Raw genomic sequence first — 12,329 nt, 5'->3', positions numbered from 1 at the left:
ATGAGGCTCCGGCGGAGGGGGCGGGGCTCGGGAGGAGGCGAGGCGCGGGTGTCAGGTTGCTAAGGGAGGCGGGAGCAGAGGACGGAAACCGCCCTCGCGGACCCCCCGGAAGCCCCGCCCCCAACATGGCCGCGCCCAGAAGTCTCGCTGGAAGCCGGCCCTCCGCCGTCATGTGACGCGACCCCTCGCCCCACCCGTCTGCAGCCACTCCCCGTCTCCATCCTCAAGCTCGAGAGGGCCACGTGACACTCCCGGGACCAGTCACGTGAGGCGCGGATCCCTGGGTGGAAGGGAGGTGGGCAGAGGGGTCCAGAGTGGCAGTAAAGGAGGAAGATGGCGGGATGCAGAGGGTCCCTGTGCTGCTGCTGCAGGTGGTGCTGCTGCTGCGGTGACCGTGAGACCCGCACCCCGGAGGAGCTGGTAAGGAGCGGGTGGAGTCGGGCTGAGAAGGGGGCGGTTGCTGAGAGACTGCGAGAGGCGTTGCCGGGGGTGGGGCCGGGTCGAGCTAGGCCCGCAGGTGGCTGCGGGTGGGGCCTGGGCTCCGCACCCCGGGCTCTCGAAGCATCTGCCCGGCTTCACGTGCCCAAGTCTGGGGTCTTTTCTCCTAAGCCCTCCCTGGAATCTGAGGGAAGATCTAGGCCACCTCTAGTCAATCGCATCCATGTTAATTTTTTTAGTTTCCACCTAAAAGGAGTTTTGAATGAAATGAGCATTTTCAGAATGAACCCCTTCACTGGACTTTGCATATCATTTCCAGCGCTCTGTCACTGTATCCTTCACCCTTTCTGGGTCACTGATAATCCAGCTTCCCTCTGCAAAGCACCCTGGGAAAACTTGAGTTGTATCCTCAGAGTTGACAAATATCTCCTGATGTAAGACTCTACATGTTGTCAGAAGGAACCTGAATTCTTTCCCTCTTAAGCTGGCAGGTGACATCTTTGAAGTGTCCTGAAGATGAGTGATGATTTGAAGAATGTATGGTAGGAGTGAAGAGCTCAGCTGATGACTGTATACCCTCACCGCATCACCCCCATCCCAAAATGGTTTTTTTGTTTGTTTTAGATGTTCCCATTTGATGATAATGGCTACAGAGGATTTAGAAATTCTTATCTGATTTCAGTAAATATCTCTGCCTCTTTCCACTTTTAAAAACATTGAAAGGGTCTCCCTTCTCTGGATTTGTTTTTCTAGACCATCCTTGGAGAAACACAGGAGGAGGAGGATGAGATCCTTCCAAGGAAAGACTATGAGGTAAGATTCTTAGATGCTGTCTTGGGTAACAGAAGAAGTGAGTGACCAGCTCACTTCAGACTGAAGCAAAAGCATTAGGATTCCAACCAGAGATGCTCTATGACCTTCTCTTCCAGGGAGTGAGTAGGTAAGAGATAACTTCTTTGTCAGAAGGGGCAGTTTAAGAAACCCTTTTCTCATTTTAGCCTCAAAGCAGGGTCTGAGTGTGTCTCCAGGCTTTCATCAATCTATTGCACCTTAACCTGGTTAGAGCATGTGTTTGCCATTAGACTGTTTGCTTTTGTAAGTTGTAGAAACCCAGAGTCAAAGCCACTGAGAGCATTTGCTTGTAAACAGGTGTGAGCCAGGAAGCCTTGCTTTTCTTCTAAGAGAACTGAGTTTTCAGATGATTGTTTCCTGCCCAAGCAGCTTCTCTTGGAATTGTCAGTCCTTGGTTATAGTTCCTGATTTCATGCACGGGACTCAGAGACAGAGTGTGTGTGTGTTTTGTGTGGTGGGGAGCACTAAGGCCAGTGCTGCTAGAGTATACCTTTTCTTATTTAGTCAGCTTATAGTGACATTACTATGACTTTTGAAATGGCAAAAACAAGCCATGGTTGTGATAGAGGATTTTCATATGATTTGCAAAAAGAAGCTAGGGAAAAATCTACAATCCTGTTCATGAAAAGATGACTATTCGTTTTACTAAACGTCCTTTGCCTTGCCTTCTTTTAAATAACGAAATTCTACTAGATACGCTATTTTAACATGGTTTTCCCTCCCAGTTTATAACAGATTTTTGTTTATCAATAGATACTTTTCTGTAATTCATTTTTAAACGGGGAAATAGTATTTCATTGTCTATGAAATAAGATGATGTTTTTTATCTGACTTTTCTATGTTACGAATTGCGTGGTGGTGACCGTCCGTCCTTGTTTAATTGCTTTCTTAGAACTAATTCCCAGAGTGAGATTAATCTTGTCTATACTTAATGACTTAAAAAAAAAACCATGTACTTAAAAAATTCAGTATTCTAGAGCAATAACATATCCAGACTAATTTTCTTTCTAATATTTTATCTACTCTTGCTGTAGAATTTAGTGTATCTATTATGATTTGTAGCTTCTCATGGAACTTTTTTTTTAAGTTCCATGAGAAGCTACAAATCATAAATGTAGACAAAATGGGCAGAATAGTACACTGAAAACCCCCTGTACTCATCAGACAGCATCGTTCAGTCATGCCTAACCTTGTTTCATGTGTGCACCCATCCACTTCCCCGTTCCCATATTATCTTGAAGGAAAGTCTATACATCATATCATTTCACCCATAAATAATTCAGTTCAAGTCTCTAGTGGATAAGGACACTTTTTTCCCTGTCATAAGCCAGTGCCATTTTCACATCTAAGAAATTCACAATAAGTCCTTGATATCAAACAACCAGTGTTTGGGTTTTCCAGTTGTCTTATAAATACTTATAAAGTATTTATATAAGTGCTTATAAAGTCGTAAGTACTTTCTCATAGTTTGTTTGAATTGGGTTCCAAGTAAGGTCCTAATGTTGCACTTGTTTGATACATCTTTTAAGTCAAATAGGTTTGAGATGAAGTTGATTCCACCTTTATCATTGTTTTGTTGTTTCACCTTTGTTTTGTTGTTTCATCTTTTTTTTTCCCCTTGCAATTGACTCAACAAAATAATTTTAAGAGTCTAAAATTTGCCAACTGTACCGCAGTGGTATAATGTGTTACTCTGATGTGAGTGCTTTTAATCAATCAAAAGGCACTATATCCAGTGATGTATTGTCTCATATTTCTTCTTAAAAATAATTAATTTATTTTATTTATTTGGCTGCGCCAGGTCTTAGTTGCAGCAAGCGGGACCTTGGATCTTTGTCAAGGCATGCAAACTCTTAGTTGCAGCATGTGGGGTCTAGTTCCCTCACCAGGGATGGAACCTGGGCCCCCTGCTTTGGGAGCATGGAGTCTTAGTCCCTGGACCATCAAGGAAGTCCCATAACTCTTAAATACGTGTTTGCTTGTACACAGTAGAAAGATTTGCAAGAATTAGTATGATGATCCATTTCGTGCTGTCACCTTGCCATCCCCCCTTGAACCTGGTGATATCATTCTGATGGTTACAACCGATGCTGTCCCAGCCTTTATCCTCCTCCTGGGATCTCAACACTGCCTGTCTCCTCCATTGATCTTCTGTCCCTTCACTCTTTTTGCTAAGTTGCACTCATCAGTAATGCATTTACTCTCACTTGATATGCATATTTGTATAAATTTTATGGGTTAATATTCTTCCATGTGAGTCATTAATATTTCTCAATTAACCATCTTCTTGAGAGCATCTGCTATAAGAGCAAGTTTAGTTAGGCATTGACTCAGAAAAGCCAGCTCAGATTTTATTTATGAGGGATCAACTAGAAAACCCTTCTGCTGAAGATCTTTCTAAAATGTGCTCCTTCCTGCCTTAGTGGGCTTCCCTGGTAGCTCAGCTGGTAAAGAATCTGCCTGCAGTGCAGGAGACCTGGGTTCAATCCCTGGGTTGGGAAGATCCCCTGGAGAAGGGAATGGCTACCCACCCTGGTGTTCTTGGCCTAGAGAGTTCCATGGATAGAGGAGCCTGGCAGGCTACAGTCCATGGGGTCGCAAAGAGTTGGACACAACCAAGTGACTAACACACACAGTTCCTGCCTTAGTAAGAGTTCATTGTACGTACTTGACTTTTTCTTTAATAAGTTGGGGGCCTTACAAGATGTTAGAATCCCCGTTTTGACATCCATTCTCGTTATAGATGATTTGAATAGTATCAACTTCCTGTTTGTGGGATGAGACCATTCCCAAGGAGTATTGTTTTTCTGTGTGTCACAGAACCTATAGTGCCCTTTTGAGGTAGAGAAAGGCTCCCCCTCAGAGCTGAGGACTTAGAATAACAGGCCTCCCCCCTCTGAGTCATTTCAACGCCAATACCCCTGCTAAGCCTTCCTGAGTGAATTTGGGCTACACCTCTGTCCCCATTTGCGCCCTATAGCCGGATGCCATGCTTGCTCGTAACCATGGACATCAACCCTGCAGCCTACCTATACAAGTTTTATTTTTAAAGAATTTTATTTTAAAGAAGTTGTTAGTTTCCCAAACCAAAGAGTAACATATACAGCAGAAATAAAAGAAAATTAGTCATGGCAAAGGAGAAGTAATTATCTGATTTTAATAACAGATCGTACAGTTCATGGGTACATGTTTACCAAGTGTCAAATTTTCAAAACTTAAAAAAGGTTGGTGTTCTTGTATTACAGTTCTTTCTAAATGTCCCTTTTAATAGCCTTATTGAGCTATAATTCACATTCTGTACAACTTACTCATTTAAATTGTACATGCAGTGGTTTTTAGCATATTCACAGAGTTGCACAACTATCATCAAATCAATTTCTGAATATTTTCATCACCCAGAGAGAAAACATGCATCTGTTAGCAGTCACTGTCCACTCTTCTTGCCCCTGACCATAGGCAAGCACTAATCTACTTTCTGTAACTATACCTTTGCCTGTTGTGGACGTCTGCAAACCTTTTCAATGTTTATGGAACCTAAGTGTTATTAGAACCATCAAGCAAAGAATTGCTAGTGATTTTTATACATGTTGGGCATGAAGGATATCATAATTTTTCAACATGTTAATTTTTTCCCATTTGTTCCTAGAATGTGATGTCCTTAATAGATTAAAACGTGTATATACATACACACATATATGTATATGTGCGTGGACATACAGTTAACCCTTGAACAACATGAGTTTAAAGTGCTCAGGTCCACTTATATGCAAGTTTTTTTTGTTTTTTTTTTTTTCAATAAATAGTGTATTTTCATTTTACAGATCTTTAAGTGTGGGGAAAAGTTTGTGTTCCATTAGAGATCACAATGTGTGGAATCTAAAGAACTAGGGTTGAGTCCTGATTCTGTCCACATTATTTCAGCTTCTTGTCCTTGGTTGAGCCATTTATCAAATTCTTCATTTTTGAGAGAGAAATAGCAAAATGTGGATTTTTACCTGTGTGGAAAGTTGCTTCCCCTAACCTCTTTGTTGTTCAAGGGTTTACTGTTTGTGTGTGTGCGTGTGTGTGTATGTGTGTGTATATGTAAAGTGTTTATGTATATACATATTATCACTAGATAAACATATGTTTAATCATTCACTGATGGGTCTAGTTTCCCAGCAGAAATATTGTTTACTGGTTGATTTTTTTTCCTGATTGTTTTTTTTTGTTTTATAATCAGGCAGACAGTTTTGTTTCTAATATAAAAAAATGTTCACCATATTTGCCTGGAGAATTTTAAGTAATATCCAGATGTGAGTGGCTACTGAAATACCACCTCAGAGTTAACCATTGTGAACGGTTTTCCCAAATGTTTTCTATTGTATGCTGACATACAAATCTTTGTTTAATCAAAATAGGATGCTATTACACCATTTAATCTGCATCTGCCTTTATTTATTTATTTTGCATCTTGCCTTTTTTACTTAATCTTTGCACATTGGCCACATCTGTCCTTGAAAACCTGTCCAAATTCTTCTAATGGCTACATGAATGTGTGCATGCTAAGTCACTTCAGTTGTGTCCAACTCTGTGCAACCCTGTGGACTGTAGCCTGCCAGGCTCCTCTGTCCATGGGATTCTCCAGGCAAGAACACTGAAGTGGGTTGCCATGCCCTCCTGCAGGGAATCGTCCCAACCCGAGTCTCTTATGTCCCCTGTATTGGCAGGCAGGTTCTTTACCACTAGTATCACCTGGGAAGCCCTATGACTACATAGTCTTCCATACTGGGTGGATAATAGTTGATTTGATCAGTCACCTGCTGCTACTCCAGGACCCTTTTGGAAAAGGAATTTGGACTTCGGGTAGTCACAGAAATGGAATGAACTGTCACACGTCACACCTGCGTTGGTTTAGCGGCTGACTCTGAACCCCTGTGTGGGAGTGTGGCCACCGGGCCAGTGTCCAAGTTTGTTCACTAGCTCATGTGTAGGTAGCAACAAGTTACGGGGAGAGAGCACACAGCAGACTGTTTTCCTTTGGTGCCAGACTGTTGCTGCTTGTGCATGATGTAGAAATAAAATCACTTCCTTTGAATTGTTCCTCAGAAATGCCCCTGGCACACCTACAGATCGTTTGCAGAACTGCTGTGTTCTGTAAAGTTTAAGGAACTGTTTTAGGAGCCAGGCTGGATCTGTGCCTCTTCCTAACATAAACTGGAAGTTGTTTTTTAAAACAGTCTCCACGTTTGTCTTGTGACTCACCTTTTTCACAGATGCTAACTGCAGAAGATACTTAAAATTAGACTTGCTAAATTAATTTGGTTCTGGTTAATGGAAGCATTTGTTCGTTAATGGAGTAAGTTGGGTAGCACCAATGAGGGCATGAGGTCTTTTAGTGTTTGGCAGAAACAGGGCACTTAAAAATATGTAGTTTAAAACTTCCTAAAGCGTAAAATATTCACCTACAGGGGTGCTGCTGAAACGTCCATGTAAGTGATTTTGATTAAGAAGGACCTGAGGGGGTCCAAGAGTCTCTGTTTCTAACAGTCCCCTCCTGGGTGCAGCTCTGGCCATCAGTGCTTTGAGTGGTGGGAACTGGAAGGTTTATCCTTTCCAGGTTATGGTAATTCTTCCTATCTGCTTATGACTTTTTCTTTATTCACACATCCCTCTTTCAGAGTTTGGATTATGATCGCTGTATCAATGACCCTTATCTGGAAGTTTTGGAGACTATGGATAATAAGGTGAGTTCCTTATTGATCTTTTGGGACCAAGTAGGTTTTATGACAGCCTCTTTTTCTTTTTTTAATTTATTTATTTTAATTGGAGAGTAATTACTTTACAGTATTGTAGTGGTTTTTGCCATACATTGACATGAATCAGCCATGGGTGTACATGTGTTCCCCATCCTGAACCCCCCCCACCTCCCTCCCCATCCCACCCTTGAGCACTCTGTCTCATGCATCGAACCTGGACTGGCGATCTGTTTCACACGTGATAATGTACATATTTCAATGCTGTTCTCTCAAATCATCCCACCCTCACCTTTTCCCACACCGTCCAAAAGACTTTTCTATACATCTGTGTCTATTTTGGACAGCCTCTTTTTTGTTCTAAATAATTCAGTGATTTTCCTTAACCTCTGGACTCTTAACCCTTTTCATGGGATGTCTATTAATACCGTCTATTAACTAAATTAAATCTATTAGTTCCTTAGTCCTTCAGCCTGCCAGCAGCATGTCCACTGTCAGTGTACCTGGCCTGGCCCTTCGCATTCTTCATTCTTGCATTGTAAAGCTTACCTGTCACACCAGACATCGTCTCTGTGCTTGCTGTCCATGTGGAATTTAGTCTGACACTGGTTGGCTGAGATGTAGTCCCTCCTTGCTGCCATCATAATCCTGAGTCATTCTTTTCCTTTGTGAACAGAAAGGTCGCAAGTATGAGGCAGTCAAGTGGATGATGGTGTTTGCCATTGGAGTCTGCACCGGTCTGGTGAGCAGGCGGGGAGATCGTGGGCCAAGGGGCAGCAGAGGGCAGAGGGCATGCGCCAGTCTGGCAGATAAGTCATGTGTCCTTATAACAGAGAATGCCTTTTTTCTTTCTTTCTTTCTTTTTTAAGTATAATCTTGATACTTTTTTTATACTTTTCAATTTATGAAATGAAAGTGAGCCATGCAACGCTTATGCCCTTTAAAGCACTCGAAGTCTTGCTCAAGACCTGTCCTTTGTTATGTGGTCCCATTAGGTAGATGGCAGAGTGGGGAGAGTGCTTAGTGGATGCTGAGGTCACTCTGCAGGGAGAAAGCAACATGATGAGAACAAAAGTGTGGCTATTATGCTCTTTGCTCAAGCACAGCATGCTAGTAAACAGGACATCGCGGATCTCCGTGAACTCATTACGCCGTCCCTCTTCCCTGAACCCTGCTCATTTTACCTAGAAGGTAGAGCTGGCAGTTGTGGGTAGAGGAATACGCCTGAGTGCACAGGGTTCTGGGTCAGCACGTTCACAGATGAATCCCAGACGAGAAGAAATCATGAAACATCGCCAAAGATTGTCATAGCAAAAGTCTGGAACCATAACTGCTGACTCACTGTGCTTCAACCCGGAGCAGAGAAGCTGGAAGAGTTTGTAATCCAAATGATAAATGTCACATCTGATTTTTGTCAATACCTTGTTAGAAAAGGGGATTGTCTTCATCCATCCAGACTGCTATAGCAAAAGTACCATGGACTGAGGGGTTTAAACAACAGGCATTTACTTTTCACAGTTCTGGGGTCTGGAATGTCCGGGCCAACAGATCTGGTGTCTGGTGAGGGCCCAATTCGTCATTCACACATGGGCGTCTTTTTGCTGTGTCTTCAGGTGGCAGGAGAGGCAAGGGAGCTCTCTGGGGTCTCTCTTATAAGGACACTAATCCTATTCATGACCTAATTACCTACAGAGCCCCCCCCCCCCCCCCGCACGTCCTAATTAGAGGAGATTAGCAATTCAACATATGAATTTGGGAGTGGGCAGGGGAGACCACAAACATTAGCCCATAACACTGTATATGTATTCTTAAGCAGTAGCCTGTTCATCACCTTTCTCTAGAATTAACCACAGGTTTCAAACTTAATTCTACATAACATACCCATTAAGTGTAAATACATATTTAAACATAACATAGCCACAAGAACTGACCACAGGTTTTAATTTCAGATTTTTACTGTAGTAAATTCAGAGATCAAGGAACATCTTACTATTTAAGATTAATAGCATTCAGGAGGCCTCTTTGATAATGTTCTGCCATTGTGGGGGCACCGTGGGCTGATGTAATTGTTTTATTTTGCTATATAGTTGCCTGGTTGCAGATTACCCTGTAATAAGCATAGTCACTAGCCATATAGGTGTTAGTCTTTCTGCAACTGTCATGTCAAAAACTCTAGCAACTCCACTGAACACCCTCCTGTTGTGGGAAAGCAGACCTGCCTTAATAATGTAGCAACCATTTCCTTTTGCTGCTGGCTCTCTTCTCCTTTGATCTGTCACTGTTTATTGTTTCAGTATTTAAAAGCCCCCAAGCACTGGTTTGTGGGAAGACCAGAGTTAAAGGCACAAAGCCTTTGATCCTGAATTCACATGGTCAGAAGTCTTCCCAGTTCTCTGAAGTCCTGAGCATGCACTTCAGAGAGTGACCTAGTGGAACAGGAGTGGTTTTCTCTTATTCACCAGGCTAACCATTGCCTGTACAATGGTTATAAATCAAAGTCATGACTTAGGACGAAATGGTAATAACCGAGTGCCAAAGAATCAATGCTTTTGAATTGTGGTGGAGAAAACTCTGGAGAGTCGCTTGGAATGCAAGGAGATCAAACCAGTCAATCCTAAAGGAAATCAGTCCTGAATATACTTTGGCCACCTGATGCAAAGAGCCGACCCATTGGAAAAAGTCCTGATGCTGGGAAAGATAGAGGGCAGGAGAAGGGGGTGACAGAGGATGAGATGGTTGGATGGCATCATCAATGGACAAGAACGTGAGCAAACTCTGAGAGATAGTGGAGGACAGGAGCCTGGCGTGCTGCAGTCAAGGTGGTTGCAAAAACTCGGACATAACTTAGCGAATGAATAACAATAGACGTGCAAGAGGCGTATACTACTCCTGAGTAGGTACTGGCTTTCAAAGTAATATTCTGATACCCTAATCCTTTCTACACTTACCCAGCTAAGGATCACTGAAAATGTGTTTGGATTTCTTCTTTTGACCCTGCCTTTGGAAGAGCAGAGCAGGCCCTCACACGCCTCTGTGCTGTTTCTAAGCGCTCTCAGTCTTCCTTGGTCTTAGGTTCTTTTTTTATTCTTATCCCTATGTGTTGTAACTCTCCTTCTGACAACTTAGCTACACCCCTTCTTTTGTCCTCAGAAGGGCTGTGGGACCAGACTCAGATGGGGCACTCCTTGACTAAGGAAAGGCCTGTTCACACATGGCCTGTTGGTAGCATGGGTGCGTGTGACCAACAAGAACAAGCGGTGGGGGGTGGGAGGCTATGTTTCCAGGGGAGTGCCTATGACAGCGTGGAAACTCAGGTGACAGCTCTTGTCCTCTTCCCAGGTGGGTCTCTTCGTGGACTTCTTTGCTCGGCTCTTCACGCAGCTCAAGTTTGGAGTGGTGCAGGCTTGTATCCTTTACAGGGGTCACAGTGTTCCCCAACATGTGTGGTTGCTCACCCTGCTTTCCCATACAGAAATGAGTTTACAGACATGATCTTTGAAGAGCTACTTATTGGCCACTTGGGTTTAAAGTTTTTCATTATTATCAAAGGACACAGAGGAAGACTTGAATAGAAAGATGCTCGTGGTCATGGTAGTAACACAGGAAGCCCAGATACCTGTTTTTTCTCATCAGTCTGTGAACTGATTGTGGTTCCAAGGAAAGTCTCACTAGAATTGTTCATGGAACTTGAAAATTCTCTTCCTAAATTTGTGTGGAATCATAAAGAGCCCAAAGTATCTGAGACAGCTTTGAACAGCAGGTGGGACTGGCCATCCTAGATGTCAAGATTTACATAATTTAAGATACAGTAGTTAACCCAGTGTCATATTGGTACAAGAACACCCAATTAGACCAGTGGAAAGTACTAGAGAAGCAGAAACCGGCCCACACACATAGAGCAATGCAGTGAGTGAGAGAGTAAATATTATAAGTCAGTGAGAAAGGATGGGTTTGTTAATAAAAGATGCTGGGAGATTGGTTACCCATCTGGAAAAATTCAAAATTAGATTCTTACTTTGTACTATACATTAATTCCAGATGGATTAAACATGTAAATAGGCAAAACAACATTTGAAGAGACTGTAACATCAAGACCAGGGAGTAATTTCTAAGAACTCCAGAAGGCATGAAGATCAATAAACTTGATGACATCAAAGTAAACATTTTGTTTATACACACGCCAAAAAAAAAAAAAAACTCCGACAATAAAACCCCATAAACAAACTGAAAAACAAGTTTACAGCTTAGGAGAAGTGATTCTCTGTGCATTTAAGAGACAAATAACTAGAATCCATAATAGAGGGAGAACGGCAACTCAGTTAAGAAAAAAGCCGAAACAGCTCAGTAGAAAAATGTACAAAGGATGTGAGCAGACAGTTCTCAGAAGAGGAAAATTACCTGTGGAAGAGCGCTCACCTCACCACCAGCAGGGAAGTGAAAATTAAATACACAGGAAGGTGGCGCCCCTGACTCCTGTGTTTGTGTTCTAGGTGTGGCCCTCAGGCATGCACAGAGATGTTCATTGCATCTCTGGGATTGCAAAACACTGCTGTCACACCAGAGGGGCGAGTGGGCCAGTTGTAATTCGGGTGGTGTAATTTTAATTTCACAGAGAAGTAAAATTGAACCAGAGCTTTTAGATCAACATGGCTAATTCTCAAAAAGTGTTGAGAGAGAAGGCAAGGGTAGAAGGTGCATCAACCACAACGCCACTGTTTCAGTTTCAGAAACACTGAGAACAGTGTGGATACACACGGACATGTTCCAGGGAGGATGTGCAAGGGTTCAGGTTAGGGGTTTCTTCCAGGAGAGAGGGAAACACAAGGGGTTTTGTTGCTGTTTTGAATGGTATCTAGTGTTTTAATTTTCAAAAAGCACCTGGAGCAGATGTGGCTTAACACTGAGATTTGTTAAGGCTCTGAGGGTATAGATGTTTGTACATCTTGTAATGTTTGAAGTATTTCATGATTTTAAAATGGTTCCTAGTGTAGGAGACAAAGGTTTCCCAGGTGGCTCAACGCCTGCCCATGCAGGAGTCGCGGTTTCTACCCCTGGGTTGAGAACATCCCCTGGAGAAGGGAATGGAGACCCACTCCAGTATTCTTGCCTGGGAAATCCCTTGGACAGAGGAGCCCAGCAGGCTACAGTCCATGGGGTTGCGAAAGAGTCAGACGTGACTTAATGACTGAAAACACCAATGAGAAGACATCTCAGACAGTTGTGTTTTTGTGAGGTTTATCTGTGGAAAACAGGAAGAAGTGCAGTAAGCAGCCCCCGTGCTTCAGAGGAAGAGAAACTGCTTCA

At 42.8% G+C, this 12,329-nt stretch overlaps 1 protein-coding gene across 2 annotated transcripts in view; it reads left to right on the top strand.

Annotated features, from left to right (window-relative positions):
* The first annotated feature begins 280 nt into the window (after window positions 1-280).
* CLCN6 (chloride voltage-gated channel 6) overlaps window positions 281-12,329 on the top strand; it is a 33,144-nt gene continuing 21,095 nt past the window's right edge. For both annotated transcript variants that reach the window (XM_052653430.1, XM_052653429.1), the window contains exons 1-5: window positions 281-420; window positions 1,192-1,251; window positions 6,951-7,016; window positions 7,702-7,767; window positions 10,365-10,431. In XM_052653430.1, the coding sequence (XP_052509390.1) occupies window positions 334-420; window positions 1,192-1,251; window positions 6,951-7,016; window positions 7,702-7,767; window positions 10,365-10,431 (346 nt within the window). In that variant the 5' untranslated portion in view covers window positions 281-333. The remainder of the gene's footprint in view (window positions 421-1,191; window positions 1,252-6,950; window positions 7,017-7,701; window positions 7,768-10,364; window positions 10,432-12,329) is intronic.

This window comes from Budorcas taxicolor, chromosome 16 (genome assembly GCF_023091745.1).
Source record: "Budorcas taxicolor isolate Tak-1 chromosome 16, Takin1.1, whole genome shotgun sequence".
Classification (NCBI taxonomy): Eukaryota; Metazoa; Chordata; class Mammalia; order Artiodactyla; family Bovidae; genus Budorcas; species Budorcas taxicolor.
Note: the sequence above shows the minus strand (reverse complement) of the source record. Positions and strands in the feature narration are given on the sequence as shown.